Source organism: Pseudophryne corroboree, chromosome 2 (genome assembly GCF_028390025.1).
Source record: "Pseudophryne corroboree isolate aPseCor3 chromosome 2, aPseCor3.hap2, whole genome shotgun sequence".
Taxonomy (NCBI): domain Eukaryota; kingdom Metazoa; phylum Chordata; class Amphibia; order Anura; family Myobatrachidae; genus Pseudophryne; species Pseudophryne corroboree.
The window spans coordinates 755,251,505-755,274,093 of NC_086445.1; the positions used below are offsets into that span (position 1 = coordinate 755,251,505).

The 22,589-nt window shown below is 42.7% G+C and overlaps 1 protein-coding gene across 1 annotated transcript; it reads left to right on the top strand.

Moving 5' to 3' along the window:
- Nucleotides 1-13,057: 13,057 nt before the first annotated feature.
- LOC135051180 (prothymosin alpha-B-like) lies at nucleotides 13,058-21,606 on the top strand. The gene is made up of 4 exons (XM_063957300.1): nucleotides 13,058-13,097; nucleotides 14,827-14,916; nucleotides 19,493-19,679; nucleotides 21,429-21,606. The coding sequence occupies exons 2-3, from the start codon at nucleotides 14,843-14,845 to the stop codon at nucleotides 19,677-19,679; spliced, it is 261 nt and encodes an 86-aa protein (XP_063813370.1). The 5' UTR covers nucleotides 13,058-13,097; nucleotides 14,827-14,842; the 3' UTR covers nucleotides 21,429-21,606.
- Nucleotides 21,607-22,589: the final 983 nt, after the last annotated feature.

The following is a 22,589-nucleotide window of genomic DNA, read 5'->3' on the forward strand; positions in this document are numbered from 1 at the left end:
CCTACACGATTACCTTAAGAAACTGTTTGTGCACCTGTCGCCCTCAACTCCAGTAGAACAACTCTTATTGGACAGGGCCCACAGGGCTCTCCGCCCTCGCTCTCAGGATTCAGCTCAGTCCAGAGATGTTATTCTGCGATGCCATTACTATTCGACTAAGGAGGACCTGCTCAGGGAGGCTAGGAAGCTCCCCAAGCTGGAGTTCCTGGGACATTCTCTTCAAATATTCCAAGATATTGCACCTAGCACCCTGCTTAAAAGGAAAGAATTCCGACCCATCACCTCGGCTCTTCGGGACAATGGCATTCGCTATAGATGGGGTTTCCCCTTTCGCATTCTGCTATGGCATCACAACCGCCTCCACTCGGCCAGTAACCTGGCTGAAGCTAAAGGACTCTTGCGTGACCTGGGTCTTTCCCCGACTCCGGTCTTGTCTGAGTCTCCACGGCGGACGTGCGAGGCCTCTTCCATAGAGTTGGCTGCCACTCCGAGACGCTCTCTGAACCGAGACCGGTCGCGGGTGCCCTCTGCACTTAGATCTGCCTCTGCTGGCCCCCACACCTGATCCCTTACGTGTTTAATTATTATTTAATTTCTATAATATGTTACTTTACCGCATGTTTATTTTGCAGAGATGTACTTTCTCTTTTTTTCTGTTCCACTACTGGCCCGACTCCCCATTATACCTGGCATATGCACCTAGCCGCTTTGCTTCGGCTACCGTAGCCGCGCATGCGGGGAGGCTATAGGGTGGAGGCTCCCCTCCTGGGAATTGTATCCCCCAGTACTGGAAATGGCACCTTTTGTATTGTTACGGTTTGCTAGTGCTATCCTCCGCCTATAGTGATGTTTGTTTCGGATATGGATAGTCACTATTATTTTTCTAGTTGTCCTATATGGTAGTGGGATGTAGGAATAGTTATTTCATTTCTTCTCCCCGTAACATTGGTCCCTAGACTCAGGACACACGTTGGTAAGTGTCCGCTGCTCTTGATGCACCTGGCCCGGCCAGGCCGCGTCCCCATAGTTGGGTCTTATACCCAGTGTCGGACTGGGGCATGAAGGGCCCACCGGGGGAATGCAGTGATAGGGGCCCATACTTAAGGTTGTGGCCAGCCTACAAAGGGCGTGTGGACAGCCTCCACAGAGGCTTGAAATACACAATAGTCTAGTGCAGTGTAATGCAACATATCTACCATGTATAATACAAGTGCACAGTCTGGAACCTGATCCCTAGAGGAAGGAGTGGGCACTCAGACAGTGGGGCCTACCGGTGGTTTCCCTGGTACCCCTGTGGGCCAGTCCAACCCTGCTTATACCCATGTCCAGTTGTTATCACCTAGTGACTCCTTTCTATTGTCCCCTGACCGGCACGCTAGACCAGATGTAGTTCTTTCTGGTCTCCAATCTTCCCCTTTCCCCTACTTTTCCCAGGTCTTGTTCCCCCTGTTCCTATGTTCTCTTTTTCTTCTTGTTCAGATGTATAGAAATGTCCGCCGATTGCCGTGGGTATTTACAATGTTTTTGCTTTGGTTTGTTACAGGGCTGCGGTGTCCGGAGGGAGGTGTGGCGTTCCAAAAACTCACTGGTCATGGCTCTTAGGATCTATTCCCACAATGTTAAAGGTTTGAACAGCCCCCACAAACGCACTAAGCTCTTCCTCTCCCTTAAACAGGCTAAGGGTGATTTAGTTTTCCTACAAGAAACCCACTTTAAGAAATCCCTCCACCCTGACTTAAAGTCCAAAGCCTACGCCTACCCTCTCACTTTTCATGCATGTGACGCTACACACAAGAAAAGGGGGGTCTCCATTTTAATAGCGGCCCACCTTACGTTTGATTGGTGGACAGTCATGTGGATAAATCAGGTAGATGGCTCATTCTTATTGGGAAACTGAATGACATCCTATGTACCCTTGTTAATGTATATGCACCAAACCAGAATCAGGCTGCATTCTTTGGAAGGTTGAATATGCATTTGACTAGACTCTGTAGAGGGGAAGTCATAGTGGCAGGCTATTTTAACGAAGTGCTTGACGCCTCGTTGGATATATCCTCCCCTCCCTCTTTTCGTTCTACTACTCCTACACGCCCATCATCGGCATCTCTGGCCTTGCTAGACCTTTTGAAACTCCAGTTGCTATTAGTGATGAGCGGGTTCGGATCCTCGGAATCCGACCCGCCCGAACTTCACCTTTTTTTTACACGGGTCCGAGCGACTCGGATCCTCCTGCCTTGCTCGGTTAACCCGAGCGCGCCCGAACGTCATCATCCCGCTGTCGGATTCTCGCGAGACTCGGATTCTATATAAGGAGCCGCGCGTCGCCGCCATTTTCACACGTGCATTGAGATTGATAGGGAGAGGACGTGGCTGGCGTCCTCTCCGTTATAGTAGAACACAGAGTGACTTAGTTAGTTATAATTGTGGGGAGGATTGGGGACGGGGAGCAGCTGTTAGGGAGTACAGTGCAGGGTTTTGATTATACCACCAGTGAGTTTAATCCTTTGTTTCTCTGCCTGAAAAAAACGCTCCGACTACCATATCTGTGCTCACTCAGTGTGCTGCACTGCTGCATGATATATCTGTGCTGAGTGCACTGCTCTGCTCACACTGCCTAATTGTGGGGACTGGGGAGCAGTTATAGCAGGAGTACAGTGCACAGTTTTGCTGACAGTGACCACCAGTCCAGTATACGTTTGTCTGCCTGAAAAACACTCCTGTGTTTTTTTTTCCCCTCATACTAGTTTAGCAGTCTGCTGACAGTGTCCACCAGGTCCGTTATACAGTATATTATATATATATAAGCAGCAGTACGGTAGGCCACGGCTGTACCTACCTCTGTGTCGTCAGTGCACTCGTCCATAAGTAATATAATACTATACTATCCATCCATCTACATTGTATACCTGTGTGAAGTATGAAGAAAAAAAAAACACTGTGTGAAGTATGAAGAAAAAAAAAACACCACAGGTATACATACTAGTTTAGCAGTCTGCTGACAGTGTCCACCAGGTCCGTTATACAGTATATTGTATGTATAAGCAGCAGTACGGTAGGCCACGGCTGTACCTACCTCTGTGTCGTCACTCGTCGTCCATAAGTAATATAATACTATACTATCCACCCATCTACATTGTATACCTGTGGTGGCTTTTAGTTGTGCGCAAAATATGGAGAACAAAAATGTGGAGGTTAAAAAAATAGGGAAAGATCAAGATCCACTTCCACCTCGTGCTGAAGCTGCTGCCACTAGTCATGGCCGAGACGATGAAATGCCATCAACGTCGTCTGCCAAGGCCGATGCCCAATGTCATAGTACAGAGCATGTAAAATCCAAAACACAAAAGATCAGTAAAAAAATGACCCAAAAATCAAAATTAAAAGCGTCTGAGGAGAAGCGTAAACTTGCCAATATGCCATTTACGACACGGAGTGGCAAGGAACGGCTGAGGCCCTGGCCTATGTTCATGGCTAGTGGTTCAGCTTCACATGAGGATGGAAGCACTCATCCTCTCGCTAGAAAAAAGAAAAGACTTGCGGCAAAAGCACAGCAAAGAACTGTGCGTTCTTCGAAATCACAAATCCCAAAGGAGAGTCCAATTGTGTCGGTTGCGATGCCTGACCTTCCCAACACTGGACGGGAAGAGCTTGCGCCTCTTTTTTTCTTTGCTTCTTGTGCTGTTTGGGGAGTATTTTTTGGAAGGGCCATCCTGCGTGAGATGGGCCAGGTGTTTGTGCCGGCCACTAGGGTCGCTTAGCTTACTCACACAGCTACCTCATTGCGCCTCTTTTTTTCTTTGCGTCATGTGCTGTTTGGGGAGTATTTTTTGGAAGGGCCATCCTGCCTGACACTGCAGTGCCACTCCTAGATGGGCCAGGTGTTTGTGTCGGCCACTAGGGTCGCTTAGCTTACTCACACAGCTACCTCATTGCGCCTCTTTTTTTCTTTGCGTCATGTGCTGTTTGGGGAGTATTTTTTGGAAGGGCCATCCTGCGTGACACTGCAGTGCCACTCCTAGATGGGCCAGGTGTTTGTGTCGGCCACTAGGATCACTTAGCTTACTCACACAGCTACCTCATTGCGCCTCTTTTTTTCTTTGCGTCATGTGCTGTTTGGGGAGTATTTTTTGGAAGGGCCATCCTGCCTGACACTGCAGTGCCACTCCTAGATGGGCCAGGTGTTTGTGTCGGCCACTAGGGTCGCTTAGCTTACTCACACAGCTACCTCATTGCGCCTCTTTTTTTCTTTGCGTCATGTGCTGTTTGGGGAGTATTTTTTGGAAGGGCCATCCTGCCTGACACTGCAGTGCCACTCCTAGATGGGCCAGGTGTTTGTGTCGGCCACTTGTGTCGCTTAGCTTAGCCATCCAGCGACCTCGGTGCAAATTTTATGACTAAAAATAATATTGTCAGGTGTGAGGTGTTCAGAATAGACTGGAAATGAGTGTAAATTATGGTTATTGAGGTTAATAATACTATGGGATCAAAATGACCCCCAAATTCAATGATTTAAGCTGTTTTTTAGGGTTTTTTGAAAAAAACACCCGAATCCAAAACACACCCGAATCCGACAAAAAAAATTTGGTGAGGTTTTGCCAAAACGCGTTCGAACCCAAAACACAGCCGCGGAACCGAACCCAAAACCAAAACACAAAACCCGAAAAATTTCCGGTGCACATCACTAGTTGCTATTTGACTCTTTCAGGCTAACTGAACCCCTGACTAGAGACTATACTTTTTTTTCCTCTGTACATAAGTCCCATTCTAGGATAGACATGATCCTACTCAGCCGAGACATGTCCTCTAAACTTAAATCTACTAGTATACTCCCTATGATTTGGTCTGACCACTGCCCGATCGTGGTTGATCTCCACTCTATTGCCCCCCGTCCCCCTCCTGCCTCTTGGCAGTTGAACGATTCTCTATTACATAGTCAGGAAGTCACTTACCAGATTAAATGCTGCCTCACTGACTACTTTCTACTTAATGACCTTTCGGAGACTTCACCTATTACCCTTTGGGAGGCACATAAGGCTGTCTTACGTGGCCATTTGATTAGTCAGGCGTCCAGGTTTAAAAAATCCCGGGAAGCTAGCTTCCTCTCCCTTTCCACCAAACTTCAGACCCTTGAGCGCCAACATAAAATCTCCCCTACCCCTTCCAATTTAGAGTCATTACTGGAAGTGTGGTCTGCGATCTCGCTGTCTATGTCAGAGCGTACGGCAAAGACTCTCCAGATGCTTAATCAGACCTTTTATGAGAAAGGTGACAAAGCTGATAGAATCCTGGCATCCCGCCTTATAGCACAGCAGTCACGGAATAACATTCTGGCGGTGCACACCGAGTCTGGTGAGGTCACTTATGCCCCAGAGGGTATAAACAGGGTGTTCCGGGATTATTATACCAAGCTCTATAATCTAAACCCTGCTGACTCAGGCCCCGGTCCCCCAGATACCTTAATATCAGAGTTCTTGCATCGGGCTAATCTCCCTCGGCTATCTGAATTCGACTCTTCGGAGCTGAACAAGGATATCACTGATGAAGAAATAGCTGCCGTTCTGAAGACTTTCAAATCTTCTAAAGCTCCGGGTCCTGATGGCTTTACGGCCTCTTACTATAAAAAATTTGCCTCTATTTTGGTCCCCCATCTCAGGGTACTATTTAATGCTGTACTTCATGGCAACCCATTCCCGAGTAATATGCTGGAAGCCAGGGTTGTATTTATCCACAAAGAGGGCAGGGATCTCCAACATTGTGCTAACTATCGGCCGATATCCCTATTGAATTTGGATATCAAACTCTATGCAAAAATTTTGGCCACTCGCCTCAATGGTGTGCTCCCGGGTCTGATACATTATGACCAGGTGGGATTCATCCCTGGATGTCAGGCCAGGGACAACACTAGGAGAGCGATCGACCTTATCCAATTGTTGAATTGCAGACAAACTCCATCCATTATTCTTTCCCTCGATGCCGAAAAGGCGTTCGATCGTATTTCATGGCCTTTCTTGTTCCAGACATTACAGGTGTTTGGGATATCGGCAGAATTTTTGACGGGAGTCTCTGCCCTATACTCCACCCCTAGAGCTAAGGTCCTCACTAACGGAATATTATCCCCTCCCTTCCCGCTGTCCAATGGCATGAGACAGGGGCGTACTCTTTCCGCCCTAGTGTTTGCCATGGTCATTGAACCCCTGGCCGCTATGATAAGAAACTTTGACGGAATTAGAGGAGTGAAGGTGGGCTCGCAGGAGTCTAAAATTTCGCTCTTTGCAGACAATGTGTTGTTGTCTCTTACTCAACCGCAGTCTACTCTCCCCGCCCTATATCAGATTATAGAGGAATATGGTTCCCTGTCGGGCTATAAAATAAATTTCACTAAATCCAAAGCTATGTTATTACATGTACCTGGAGATCTCAAACGCTCCCTGCAGTCCTCCTATGACCTTCGATGGCAGACCACTAAGATCAAGTATCTTGGTGTTTATATCACTTCTCACTATCATTCCCTGTACTCTGAAAATTTCCTGCGACTGTTGACCAAGATTAAATCTGATCTGGCAAGATGGAGATCACATATTATATCCTGGCTGGGTAGGATCATTGCTTTCAAAATGACAGTCATGCCACAACTTCTCTACCTTTTTCAAACTTTACCTGTGTGGGTTCCGGAGAGGGTTCTTAGGGATGCCCAGGCCTCATTCGTGAAGTTTGTCTGGAACGACAACCCCCCACGGATAGCCTTTACTGTGCTCCAGCTACCTCGCTTGGAGGGAGGCCGAGGATTCCCCGATGTTAAATTTTATTACTTGGCGAGCCATCTAAGTCAAATAGTGGCCTCCTTTGCGCCCCGTGGCTCTATTGCCTGGGTAGACTTTGCAGCTCTTTATTTGGGACTTCGCTCATTGGCTTCGCTGTGGGGTCTGGGAAAACCACATCAGCTCACTCTTACGAACTCCTCTCCTTCTCTTAAATTCCATCTCTCTATTTGGCATAAATCTCTCATGAAATATAAGCTGTCCTCCTCATGCTCCCCTCTCACACCCCTCTGGGACAACCCTGATTTCCCCGCTGGGATCTCGCCTAATCGGTTCACACCCTGGTTTGGTGCTGGGATCCATGTGGTGCATGATATCTCTCTACAGGGACATTGGATGTCAATAGACGATATCAAATGTAGGTTTTCCTCACTATCCCCTCCCTTTTTTGAATATTTTCAACTCCGTCACTTTCTTCTCTCCCTGCCCCAAACGGACGCTCTGCGGGATCTTACCTCTTTTGAGTCTCTATGCACTACAAAACCCATATGTAGAGGGCTAATTTTGCTGATCTATTCTATGTTGGTTGGAGTCTCTTCGGGGCCGCAGACTCGCCATGAGCGGGAGTGGGAAAGGGACCTGGGTCCCCCACCAGACGATGCCTGTTAGGAGGAAGTTCGGGAGGGTATTGCTAAAAGCTCTATCTCTACCCGACTCAAGGAGACATCCTATAAACTATATTATAGGTGGTATTACACCCCAGACAAACTATCTAGGATGTTCCCTTCTGCCACCCCGGTTTGTTGGCGGGGATGCGGTCAACGTGGAACTTTCTTCCATATTTGGTGGACCTGTCCAAGTATTGTTCACTTCTGGAATAAGGTACTCGATATATTGAACTTCCTATCTGGTTTAGCACTCAAACTGGACCCGTGGATGTTTTTATTGGCCCGCCCACATCCAGATCTTGACCCTCTTTTGAATAAACTGTTTTCCCATATATTAGTGGCTGCTAAATCATTAATTGCTAAAAATTGGAAGGCCTCCGCTGCTCCTACTATTCCAGCTTTGAATAATTATATTTGGTTCGTTGCTACTATGGAAAAGATCACTTATTATCTACATGACTGTCCCCACAAATTTGAACTGGTTTGGGGCCCCTGGTTGCTTATGATGTCTCCCCCAATTTGATGCTCAAACCGCTCTTTTGTCCCCATGCTCTGAGCTCCTGGCCATGCTGTACCTGGATCCTCCCTCTGCACACTGCCATGCCCTCCTTGACCCTTATTAGTTACTGAGCGTTGTCTAGCTCGAATGTCTATATCGATACTGTAATGTGTTTGCTCTACTCTTAGAATCATTCGATGTTCTTTCCTTCTCATGACATAGATCGGCTCTGTTCCTTTTTCTGTATCTGCCCCTCTTCTTTCTCTTTCTGCTTCCCCCCCTCCTCTCTCTTTCCTCTTCCCTGTTTTCTTTCTTTTTTTTTATTTTTCTTTTATGTATATGGTCCCCGTATAGGGGACATCTTTGTTTGTTTGTTAAATTCGATCAAAATTATTTGAACAAAAAATTTCCATGGAGACTGATTCTCACCCGTTATTGTATAACTACGTCAGTATTGTCTAACTTTCTGTCTCTCCTGGTATAAATAAAGAGTTAAAAAAAAAACACAGTGGCCCTGTCTTGTATGCTGCAAAATTCAGGGGTGCAGTAATAAAAATTTACTCTGGCCCTGTCTTGTGTGCAGCAAAAATTCTGTGGTGCAGTAAAATAAATGTAAACTGGCCCTGTCTTGTATGCTGTAAAAATTCTAGGGTGCAGTGAAAATCAATGTACACCAGCCCCATCTTGTATGCTGTAAAAATTCAGGGGCACTGTAAAATATATGTACACTTATCCTGTCTTGTATGCTGCAAAAATTCTGGGGTGCAGTAAAATAAATGTACACTGGCCCTGTCTTGTATGCTGCAAAAATTCTTGGGTGCAATAAAATAAATGTACACTGACCCTGTCTTGTATGCTGCAATAATTGTGGGGTGCTGTAAAATAAATGTACACTGGCCCTGTCTTGTATGCTGTCAAAATTCTGGGGTGCAGTTGTTAAAATAAAAGTACACTGGCCCTGTCTTGTATGCTTCATAAATTCTGGGGTGCAGTAAAATAAATGTACACTAGCCCTGTCTTGTATTCTGTAATAATTCTAGGGTGCAGTGAAAATCAATGTATACTGGCCATATCTTGTATGCTGTAAATATGCTGGGGTGCTGTTGTTAAAAGAAAATTATACTGGTCCTGTATGCTGTAAAAATACAGGGGTGCAGCTGTTAAAATAAAAGTACACTGGTCCTGTATGCTGTAAAAATACAGGGGTGCTGTTGTTAAAATAAAAGTACACTGGCCCTGTCTTGTATGCTGCAAACATTGTGGGGTGCAGTAAACTAAATGTACACTGGCCCTGTTTTGTATGCTGTAATAATTCTAGGGTGCAGTGAAAATCAATGTACACTGGCCCTGTCTGTTATGCTTTATAAATACAGGGGTGCTGTTGTTAAAATAAAAGTACACTGGTCCTGTATGCTGTAAAAATACAGGGCTGCTGCTGTTAAAATAAAAGTACTCTGGTCCTGCAAGCTGTAAAAATACAGGGGTGCAGTTAAAATCAATGTACACTGGCCTTGTCTTGTATGCTGTAAAATTGCAGAGTTGTTGTGAAAATACAGAGGTGCTGGCACTGTCCATGGTTATGATGTCTAGGTCTGACCTTCACAACACTGTATGGGAAGAGGAGGCTCCTACCACCATTTGCACGCCCTCTGCAAGTGCTGGGAGGAGCACCTCCAGTCCAGTTGCTGATATTGAGATTGAGGATGTCACTGTAGAAGTACACCAGGATGAAGAGGATATGGGTGTAGCTGGCACTGCGGAGGAAGTTGACAATGAGGATTCTGATGGTGATGTAGTTTGTTTGAATAAGGCACCAGTGGAGACATTTGTTGGCCATGGGATGAAAAAGCTAATTGTAATGCATGGGAAAAAATACCAAAAAGCCACCTCTTCGGTGTGGAATTATTTCTCCACAAATCCGAACAACAGGTGTCAAGCCACCTGTTGCCTTAGTCAATCCATAAAAAGAAGGGGTAAGGACGTTAACCACGTAGGAACATCCTCCCTTATATGTCACCTTCAGCGCATTCATCATAAGTCATTATCAAGTTCAGAAACTTTGGGTAATAACATAAGCAGTCCACTGACACCTAAATGATGTGGTTTGTTAGAATATTATTTCTCTGTGAGGATGAGGATGTAAACACTGAAGGGGGGTGGGGGTTATCTGAGGATGAGGACGACATCTTGCCACTGTAGAGTTAGTTTGTGCAATGAGAGATTAATTGCTTTTTTTTTGGTGGGGGCCCAAACAAACAAATCATTTCAGCCACAGTCATATGGCAGACCCTGTCGCTGAAATGATTGGTTTGTTAAAGTTTGCATGTCCTGCTTATACAACATAAGGGTGGGTGGGAGGGCCCATGAACAATTCCATCTTGCAGGGTGGGTGGGAGGGCCCAAGAACAATTCCATCTTGCACCTCTTTTTTTTCTTTGCATTATGTGCTCTTTAGGGCCTATTTTTTAAAAGTGTCAAACTGTCTGCCACTGAAGTGCCACTCCTAGATGGGCCAGGGGTTTGTGCCGCCCACTTGTGTCGCTTAGCTTAGTCATCCAGCGATGTTGGTGCAACCTTTTGGCCTAAAAACAATATTGTGAGGTGTGAGGCGTTCAGAATAGACTGGGAATGAGTGGAAATGAATGTTATTGAGGTTAAAAATACAGTAGGATCAAAATTACTCCCAAATTCAGTGATTTTAGCTGATTTATGTTTTTTTTTTAAATCATCCAGATCCAAAACCAAAACCCGTAAGGGTGGTTTTTGCAAAACCAATTCAGATCTAAACCACAAGCAGGGATCCAGATCCAAAACCAAAACACAAAACCCAAAAAGTCTCCTCTGCATATCTCTAGATTTTACTAGCCGTGTTTTACTAGTTAAAGACTATAAAAGCTTAGCTTATTAAAATATTGAGCATAAATATAGTAAGTATTTTACTACCCAACACTTTGTAATTAAACCCCTAGACCAGAGGTTCCCAAACTGTGTGCCGTAGCTCCCTGGGGTGCCTCGGGACACTTGCAGGATTGCCCTGGGTTGGTGGTCCAGGACCAATTCAATTTATTCATGGTCAATATAATAGGCAAAACCAGTGCTGGTGGCTGCCAGTCATAAAATATGTGGCCAAACAGAAGCAAATCTTGTCCCTCACCACACAACTGATCCTAAGGATGACATATAAACGTGATCTACTTAATGTAATATTTCTTTCTAAAATTCTCAGTAAGAAATATTTGGCCTAGGGGTGCCGTGAAAAAAAATCTGATATTCTAGGGCGTCGTGATTCAAAAAAGTTTGGAAACCACTGCCCTAGACTGATGTGAGGAGAAAATATTGCACCACAACCTCCTTCACATTTGCTATGCATGAAGTGATAGGATAGACAGCCTCAAAGAGATGTGGGGGGAAAATGAATAGATAGAAATACCCAGAGGACCCACAGACAATCTGACACAGTAACGTATGGATCATAAAGAAGACTTCAAAGTAGACAAGATAACCCTGGTAGGGAGCACTCTTACTGTTACCTCAGATAAGAGTGCTCCCTACCAGGGTTATCTTGTCTTCTTTGTAGTCTTCTTTATGATTCGTGCTTCTATACCCTTGGGAGCACCACTGACCGTCAAAATTCGTTGTTACCAACAATACCATTTTGGTTATAGGTATACAATTGACCAATTAAAGGGAAAAATATCCCAAGAGAGTCAGTTAATTCTGAGGTAGTTATATTTTGTCCAATTAGTAATCCTGTGCGGCCTTCCCCAAACCTCCACCCCACCTCCCTTTTTTTGTAACAGTAATGTATGGAACATTTGTGTTAATGTTCTCTACAAAACAATTATGTTGTCAAATTAAATCTAAATTAATATCAAGTAGACCTTCTGATAGAAAAAAAGCTTTTTTTAGACAAACTTCAACTGGTGCAATTACAATAAGTAGAGATGAGAACCAAATCCCCCTGAATATCACACTCCGAGCCCGGATCCGAGTCCGTCTCAGGACTTTCCGCCAGGCTCGGAAACCAGAACGAGGCAAAATGTCATTGCTGGGTCCTATTTTTTAAAACTGCCATCCTGTCTGCCACTGCAGTGCCACTCCTAGATGGGCCAGGTATTTGTGCCACACACTTGTGTCACTTAGCTTAGTCATCCAGCTACCTTATTGCACCTCTTTTTCTTCTTTGCATTATGTGCTCTTTGGGATCTAGTTTTTAAAAGTGTCATCCTGTCTGACACTGCAGTGCCACTCCTAGATGGGCCAGGTGTTTGTGCCGCCCACTTGGGTCGCTTAGCTTAGTCATCCAGCTACCTCATTGCACCTCTTTTTCTTCTTTGCATTATGTGCTCTTTGGGGCCTAGTTTTTAAAATTGCTATCCTGTCTTACACTGCAGTGCCACTCCTAGATGGGCCAGGTGCTTGTTTCGACCAATTGTGTCGCTTAGCTTAGTAATCCAGCAACCTCGGTGCAACTTTTTGGCCTAAAAACAATATTGTGAGGTGTGAGGTGTTCAGAATAGACTGGAAATGAGTGGAAATGAATGTTATTGAGGTTAGTAATACCGTAGGATCAAAATTACCACAAATTCTGTGATTTTAGCTGTTTTTATGGGTTTTTTTTTTACAAAACTTATCCTGATCCAAATCCAAAACCAAAACTTGAAAGGGTGGTTTTGGCAAAACCAATCCAGATCCAAAATACAAGCGGGGATCCAGATATAAAACCAAAACATAAAACACAAAAAGTGCCAGCCGCACATCTCTAAAAATAAGCTAAACTAAACTGAGCTTTTTCAGAAGAAAAACTGAAAAGCGTTTGAATGAATAGACTGCAGGTTGGACTTTTAAGTGTTTTTCTACACTTTAAGAAACCATCACTACTGTACATATGCTTCATCTTTCCAGTAGCAGGAGAACTGAGGCTTTAGATATATGATTTGCGGTAACAACAGGATGTAGGTCCTGTTCTCTCTGCACCATGGTTAATCAGACATGCTTATGTCATATTGTGCATGTCATGCCAGCTGCTTGTGACTTACATTTCATGTATTTGTCAAATAGCCAAAGGCTGATATACTCTTACCTCTACAATATATAAAGCCAAAATAATAAGCATACAGCACTACTGGAGAAGAAAGCTTGAGCTAAAGCCAACAAAGACAAAATAAGCTTGTAAGTATGTTCTTGCTACTCTTTGTTAGTATCTTATGTACTGGAAGCTTTCACTTTATGTACGGTTGACGTTAGTATAATATATATATTACAGTATCTCTCTCTCTCTATATATATATATATATATATATATATATTTATTGTGTGTATATATATATATATATATATATATTGTGTGTGTGTGTATATATATATATATATATATATACTGTATATATCCATATATCTATATAAATATATACATATATATATATATCTTCTGTGATCCCGAGTCTCCTAATGATGGGTATATGTATGGCTGTGGTGTCCTCCAAGAGATTGGAAACATCACTAGTTACCAAAGAAAATGTGGCGGCACTCATCAGGCTTAAAGTTTCAATGTGAAAAGCGTCTGTTTATTCCGACATATTTAGGGGATAAAACCCCGTCCTCAAGGCCAGACAGCAATGCTCAATCTCAAAATTGTTAATAATGAACCATATTTAGATTCTAAAATACAGAAAAAAAAATAGGTTTGGTTAAAGTTTCAATACAATATACTAAACCCCAAGAGCAGAGTAGAGTAAACAAAGAAAATAAAGAAAAATAAAGACAATGAATGGTGAATACTACAGGATTAGCAATGGAAGTAGTCTGGGCAAGCCAGTCATGCATAATACAAAGCTCAACATTAATCTGACACAATAATCAGTTCTGTAATAGACAATAGACCTGGAACAAATAGTGATTTAGAAATTAGCACAGCATTGTTACAGAATATCTGTAGACAATGTGCATTTAGTCATCCACTGAAGAAGACAGAATTACTGTATGAGTTAGGATGGATGAAACTCAGGGAGAATTGATTTTTTACCAATTTTATACAGAATTGAATCATTGGTTTAAAAATTCTGCAGATAAGAGACCGACCCCAAAATAAATCTACTTTACCAATTGCGATAAATGTAATTCCATAGTTTAGATTGCTGTATGTGCAAATCCACCAAGATATGTATCAGTATGGCCTTTCAGGATAGTATATTTCAACTCTCAGACCCAGAGGATCCATGGACTGTCTACTATCTATTGATAGATGAAATGATCAGTGAGATAGAAGACATCTATGTTATCACGTCATTGTGCACATAGCCCTGAATGACCTGGGAACCTGCAGACTTCAGCACATCTCACTGACTTCCTTCCCCGCTCAGCAGTACCATAGTGCACACTACAGCTTTCCCGTACCGTCACCTAACCTCTCATTCTCTACTAGTGCACACCTGCATTCATGGGGCTCACCTCTGTGAAATACTGTAGGAAGTAGAAGTAAACTGTGAGCTGTAAATAGTTTCATGGTATCTGTGTAACTTTAGCAAAACTCACTATATTTGGAGACTTTTTTCTTTTGAATAGAAATAACTTAAATAGATTTAAACAAAATGACTGTACCTACAGTATATGCAATGCCTACGCTAAATTTACTCTCTGGCAGAATGTACTTACTTTCCCTGCAGTAAATGAATAGCTTGAATCATATCAAACCACTGACATTGGCCAGATAAACTGTATATTGAATATCTGCTGAAAGAGGTACATGTTAGACTGTAATTACTAGACAGTGTACTGTATATAAGAGTTCTTACCTCAAAGTAAAAAGTCCACAATGGTAGATATTTGGAAGGACATAATGAAATAATGTGTAATTATTATCCTCATGTACAAACTGATTTAAACATGTTGTATTAAATAGGTTTCAGAGTCCCAAGATGAATCCAAAAGTGGTAATACTGGTGACAGCGATGGCCCTTCTCTGCCTTGCACCACTTGGGAGAGCAGAAGAGTAAGTTGACTTCAGTTACAGTAAAGTCAGTTATTATATTCTACTAATTTCCTCACTCTACACAGTCCACACATAACTTTACATATTCTCCCTTTCTAAATCACACAACCCACTGACCCTAGGCCAACATTCCTGTGTGACTGGATCATACAGCCCAAGAACCTTTGTAGTCTGTCTGGACCAATATGCAATGTGTAGCACTTGTGTTTGAAATGCCTATTTCCCTGTGCATTGTAAGTTTGTGGGGATGTGGTTAGGTTACCGACGCTTGGGATCCCAGCGGTCAGCATGCCGACACCAGGATTCGAACACTAAAAATACCGGCAGTCGGAATGCCGTCCCACAGAATTTATTCCCATTCATGGGTGTCTATGACACCCATAGAGCAGGAATAGAACCTGCAAGGGGCTTTGTTGTGCTCTCCCTCCCCCCGCTGGCATCCTGCTACCAGATCCCGGTGTCAGTATGCTGACCGCTTGGACCCCGGAATCCGGCATATCATATCCAAAGCAGTTTGTGAACAGGAATCTTTTACCACTCTGTTAATCTGTTATTATACATTCTTGTTTATTTACTGTTCTGCTGATGTTTTGTTCCCAATTGGAAAGCACAACAGAATATTCTGGTGCTATATACGTAGATGTTAATAATAATGATGCAGCTGTGATAATAATAAAGATAGCTTACGCTAATTCACAAGACTAAGGGCCAGTGCAAGGTGTCACATCACCCTGGGCAACACTTTAATCTACATCCCCCCTCCTTCACATACCCACTTCACAGATTCTCACGTACGTGACTTTTGTAGTATAGAATAATAATAATTCTTACCTGCTGCAGCCTGTCGAGACTGTAATCCAGAAACATGCATATCTCCTGCAAAACACTGTCCAGACTCCAGTGCTGCTGCAAGATTTCTAGACGGGAGTGAAGGGGAGACTAAATGTTAGGACAAAGCGGGACTTTTATCAAAGCTTGGAGAGAGATAAAGTGGAGAATCATGGAATGGTGCTTAATCCAAACTACCACACTCTGGGGCTGATTCAGATTTGATTGCATGTGCGCCTCATGCCGCAAAGTACTGATTACACAGGCCTGCAAAATTGGGGTCATTAAAAACTGTCTGTTATTTGCTGACTGATTCTTATGGTATTTGGCATGGTGATTTCAAATATGACAACCAAATTTCTTTATCACGCAAGGATTTTTTTCACAAATGAATGTGACAATATAGGGAAATAGCATAATAAGTATTCTGCTTGAAACATTTATTTTTTAAAAAACATTAAAAATAGTTTTCTGCCCATTTACAAGTCATTACTGCCTTTTCATTTTCCCCTCAGAGCTCCTTTTGGTATTTTTTCTGCTGTAGACAGTTTGTGGCTCTTCTCTGTAGAGAGTAGTCCGCAATCATGTTTATGTTCCACTTACCCTGGTATCTGTGTTCCATCTCCTTGATATCTTATTGAAATCTTTCCCCTTCTCTTCACCTAAAGCACCAAGATTTTCAGGGAAATAGTGTAAAGGTGCAAACACACTGAGCTATTTTCCCTGTGCCCAGCGATGTTCATGGGGCGTTGTAGCACTTTCCACAGTAGGAGACTGTGGAGAGTGCTTCACTCGGCTGTTCAAACAGCCCGATGGATGGCGGCGGCCAGCGATGATGCGAGAGCGCGCATCAGCGCTCACCGCTCATGGCCCGCCCATACACACTGGCCGAGTTTGAGCTCAAAATGCCAAAAGTGAGCAATTTTGAGCTCAAAATCACCCAGTGTGTATGGGCGTTAAATGAGACTTCAGGAAGTCACTCATTAAGCTACCCAAGTCTCTAATTCATCAGCTCATTTTCCATGACACACTTAAATGCTCTTCTTCTAAACTTGATCAAATCATAGTATAACATTCTTTTCCTCAAAGCACTATAATTACATTTTTATTTTCAAGCTTAATACAGTGATTTTGAAATACTGTACAGATAATAAAAATGTGAGTCTGCAGAAAAATGGTACATGATGGGGATTTTTAGGGATGTTTTCTGAAAATAGCGCCCACACATCTAAAAAGACACCTATTTTTTCCAGTCAATTTTTTCATTGCACTCCAGTACTTTAGGATGAAGCCAGGATCCCTGTTGAAAGATGGAGATTCCCTGGACCTTTTGTTCTATCTACGTTGTTCAGCTGGCACATCCCTATGGGTGATGAGGCCAGCCGATGGTGCAGCAGATGATCCAATGCTGTATCCTAGGGTGCAGCTCAGATCACTAATCCCAGCAGTTGGTGTGATGTCTCCTGCTGGTGGAACATATTAGAGCTATTGCTGGTGTTATCATGTCCACATCCGAATCTGGCCCAGTATTTGTCAGTGTAGTTGTAATACAAACATGGAGAAAAAGACGGCAGTCCAAACCATATTAAGCCCAGGATCACAGCAGATATTAATAAGATTGTAATGATGGATATAAACACAAAAGGTAGGCACTCCAGGGACTTACTGTGTCTTTGGATCTTCTATAATACACTCCATTATCAAGCTACTTCATTCTTTATATAAATATATATATATATATATATATATATATAATATTTTTATATAATTATATCTCACTTCATGTTTTGTGCTCATATTTGTGATTACTTGGTGGTGTGCACATGTTGGAGGGTATACTATCAGTGCATCAGTGGGATTTTGCACATTTGTTTTCGATATTCATTAATTATAGGGGCATGTTGTGGGTGTAAAACCAGGGCCGTCTTTTCATATGGGCTCAATAGGCTTGGCCCAGGAGTATATGGGCCCTAGCTGATAGGTGAGGGTCCCCTCTTTCCAGCATTACCAGATTTTTGAAAATCGGGCCTGGGGAACTGGAGATATCAGTGGTTCCCACCCAAGCCTGTTAATTGCTCTTCCCAGACAGATATCTCGGGTTCTGTCTGACTTTAAGTTTTTTTTTGAGGGTATAGTATAAAAGCTGTGACTCTCCCCTTTTGGTGGACACTTCAACTTGTCTCTACTATGCCCAGAACCAGAGATATCAGCCTTCAAGCAGCTGGTCCCTACTCCAGCTCCACACGCCTATTATGCAGTTTTAGATTTTTGTTGGTTGCTCTGGCTCCTGAACACTGATCCCCAAGTCCCCAAAACCTTCTGAAAGGTGGGACTCTCTAGGTTTTTAAAGCTAAGAAATATATTTTCAGGAACTTGAGATATCTGCAGTCAAGCAAGCTGCCCTCCTACCGGAAAATGATAAATATTAATCCCACTCCACTATCCACCCCTCCCCTCCATATTAAGCACCCCCTACCACCCTGGAAGTCATGTACCAGGGCTTCTTCATTCAGCCCAATGCCCCCTTCTACAATTTAGCCCCATCTGTGCAGTAAAGCAGTAATTAGCAGAAATTACTGCTCCAGGTCCTACATGCTGAGCGAAAGATAGAACACCCCCTACCACCAGCTGAACATCAAACCTGCCACTGATAGCACCCCCCACCCCTACCACTGGAGGATGGACAGGAGGTCCAGTGCATTGCTGTGCCCAGGGACCTACACTGCTGTTAAGATGGCCATGTGTAAAACAAATGAATACTTGCACTTAATATGCTCTAACTTTACAAACTAGTGGGGTATCTCTCAATATTCATGTTTCAAGTACAGTATTCTAAAATATTAATAAATCTGTATCAGCTCCCACAAAACACTTAAAACATTACACCATTCCCAAATCACTTTCATATTCTTCTACAGAACATTAGTCCAAATATATTTGACCTTTATTTTATTGTATATGTTATTAAGAAGAATTGCTAAACCTCTCTTTTACTCCTAAAAATATACAGTCATTCCATTAAAATACATATACAGTAATATTATATAAATGAATGGGATACATTCGATTTGCCGGTTGTCGGGATCCTGGCGGTCAGGATACTGATGGCAGAATCTCGCCAGTTGACAATACAGCATGCCGGAATTCCAGAAAAACAGGACTATTCCCACTCGTGGCTGTCTATGACCAAGACCACAGCATGCTGTGCTCAGCGAGCCTGCAAGAGGACTCTTTGTGATCGACCCGCTGCTGGCATTCTGGCAGACGGGATACCGCTGTTAGGATATGGAAAGCCGACATCCTGCCCGCCGGTAAATCATACTGAATCCAAATGAATGTATTTTGTACTCTAATATCCTGCAGAAAAAAAACCATGTGTGATACCCCTCCAAAAGCCACTGTAATAGAAAAACAATTGTATTAAAAGAGAAATATCTGATCTCATCAACTCCTCTATCGATCTGTAGTGTTCTATAGTCCAGCTATCCAGTGTATGAAACTTGATGCAACAAACCTCAAGGTCTTTTAATTATCAAATGCCAATTAATGCTTACCAAACATCTATTTACATTTATTGAACTTTACCTCCTCTTTTATCAAATTAGACTTTATTCAACTTTAATATATTCTGTTACTTTTCATGTATTTAATTTAGTTTTATTTCTAACATCAATTTAAATACAAGTGATGTTTGATATTTTGATTTCCTAATAATATGTATGCAGTGAATAAATAATTTTTCTTGCAGGGATAAAGAAGAAAAAAAATCTGATGAAGAGGGAGAAGAAGAGGAAGATGAAGAGAAAAAGGATTTAGACGAAAGCTCAGAAGGGGATTCAGATGAAGGTTCTGATGAAGATGCTGGTGATGATGATGAAGAGGAGGAGGATGACAGTGCTGATAAAAAAGAAAAGAGAGAGGCTACTTTTAGATAAGTTAGTATATTAAAAAAATTGTTTTTTCCTGTAAGCTGAGGATGACATATTGTACATGCATACAGTATATACTGTACATGCTTTTATTTAATGGTAAATGTATCCAGAAACAAAGGTGATCATTACTAAACTGATGCATAGTTATATGATTATAATTAACCACGTATGCAGTTCTTCATTATTTCAATTACCTCACTTACTAAAATATACTGTATTAACTGGTAATGAAGAGGGTGGGATTTGTATTTAGATTAGATGTATTCTTTATTTGCATCCAAAACATGCACAGAATGCAGTCAGCTTCAGTGAGGCCAGGCTGCAGGAAGATTCCTTTTCCTGCAGCATGGATGAGCAATCCTGTCAGGATTTGGTCATGATCGCTGAAGACTGTGGCCAGAGGAGAGTGTGATGCCCTGAGCTCTGTGTCCTCAGACTGCCACAGATGATGACCAATCACTGTGTTGTTGTTGTTTGAGAGGAGGAGTGGTTTCGGGTACCCCATGGATTCTACTTGGAGAAGTGGACAGAGTCGGCGTGTGAACATAGGTAAGTATGTGTGTGTCGGCGTGCATGTATGTAATAAAGTTTTACTTTGACGGTGTCTGTGTACTGTTTTTATTTGGGTATTTTTTTTGCAGTAGAACTACAGGTACCAGCGGGCCCGTTTCCCCCCCACATGCTGGTACTTGTGGTTCTCCAAGTACCAGCTTGCGGGGGAGGCTTGCTAGAACTTGTAGTTCTGCTACAAAAAACAATATTCTTTTATTTGACACAAGGCTATCAGTGCCCCATCCGCAGCCCTTGGATGGGGGGACAGCCTCGGGCTTCACCCCTGGCCTTTGGATGGCTGGAGGGTGGGACCCCTTGATTTAAGGGGTCCCCATTCCTCCAGGGTACCCCGTCCAGGGGTGACTAGTTAGTGATTTAATGCCAGGGCCGCAGGGACCAATATAAAAGTGTCCCCCGGCTGTGGCATTATCTCTCTGACTAGTGGAGCCCGGTGCTGGTGTTAAAAATACGGGGGACCCCAACGCTTTTTGTCCCCCGTATTTTTTGCACCAGGACCGGACGCAGAGCCCGGTGCTGGTTGTAAAAATACGGGGGATCCCCTGTCAATTTTATTCCCGTATTTTTACAACCAGGACCTGCTCAAAGAGCCCGAGGCTGGTTATGCTTAGGAGGGGGGACCCCACGCATTTTTTTTTCTGGGTTTTTTAAACACTTTTGTGCCGTCCAAAAAGTCAAATCCAGGACGCACACTATCCGTCAATTGGTCCATTTTTTGACAACGGGACTGTTGATTCCGTTTTTTATGTCGAATTCGGGTCCCGGCGGCAGGGTGTCTGACTGTCGAATTGTGTTGAATTAAAAAACGGTCGAATTCCAGCTGGAATTCGACCGCAATTGCATATACCCCATAGTGTTGTGTTATTTTTAATCATGAAATGTCAAGTATAATTTTCTAAACGTCTATTTTCATTGAACATCATCTCTCTTCTCTTTAAAAAGATTTTATTTTTTCATTCAAATGTCATTTTCATGTATTTGTAAACTTCATGCGTCAAATGCAATTTCTTCTCTCATTAACCAGTTGTTAGTTCATTTTCATAGTCTGTTCTCTTCACTGATCAAATGTCACTTAAAATACAAGTAACATTTCACTGAAAGTCATTCTCTTTCTGAATGTTTACATTTTGATTGGCTAATATTGTATTTGCAGACAATAACTTTTTTTTCTCATTGGTGTAGGGGAAATGAAATCTAGAGTGAGAAAGAGGAAAAGGAGGCACAAGATAATGATGATGACCTCACTGACGATGCTGATATAAGATATGACATTCCACATTTTAAGCAAAAAATACATTTATGTCTTGAGAATTAATGTGTAACGTTATATTTTACTTTCATGACAAATTCAACAATTAAAAATTCCATAAATATTACAATAACTAAATTGGTATAATGTGTTCTATTCTTATTATAAGATTGTAACTTATAAGTGAATTTAACATTTATGTGTAAACCTTGGTATGCAGTTTATTATTACTGTATATAAATTTCCTCACTTACGAACAACTCATTAATTCATTGGCTTTAAGAGACTTGAGGTATATCTTATTTTTATTCAACACATCCAAGAATCAAATGGATTAGTGGTCTGTAAACTGAGTGCCATGGCATCCTGGACACTTACAGGGGTACCATAAGTTGGTGGTTCAGGACCAAATCAAATTATTTTCTATGTGACAGGCCAAACCAATGCTGGTGGCTGCCAGTCAGGCCTGCCATCAAGGGGGGACGGTGGGGACTCCAGTACCGGGCCCTGACTGAGAGTGGGACTGGGTGGCAGCAATGAGGATAGCAGGGACAGGCCAGCTGCCTGTGCATCGGCAGGGCAGGCAGCCACTGAGGCACAGAGAGCTGTGGTTGTAATATTCTTTTTATTGAGCCTGCCTTGAGCCAATCAGAGCACACGGACCAGCAGCCAATCAGGAGCTGTCAGGCTGCCTGCCATGTCGATGCACATGCAGCTGGCCTGTCCCCGCGATCCTCATTTCTGCCACCCAGGACCCCCTGGTTAGCTTTGGCGGAGCTATGGGACAGGGGCGGCCCTTCCAAATTTTACAGTCCTGGGCCCCATCATTTCTGATGGCAGACAATCAGCATAAAGGTAGAAGACATTAATGCCATATCTGACAGGATACTACAATATGCCAGATAATTAATACAATTATTTAAAAGATACAGCAAGAAAAACTTGTGAAATTGTGTGACGTTTTTCAGTGATATAAAAATATGACATTTGCAGATAAAAGATTTGTATCCATTTAACTCATATGTTATCAATGATCAGTAATAGTGGTAAGTTCAGTTGCACCATATATTATTACCAAAAACAATCAAAACATA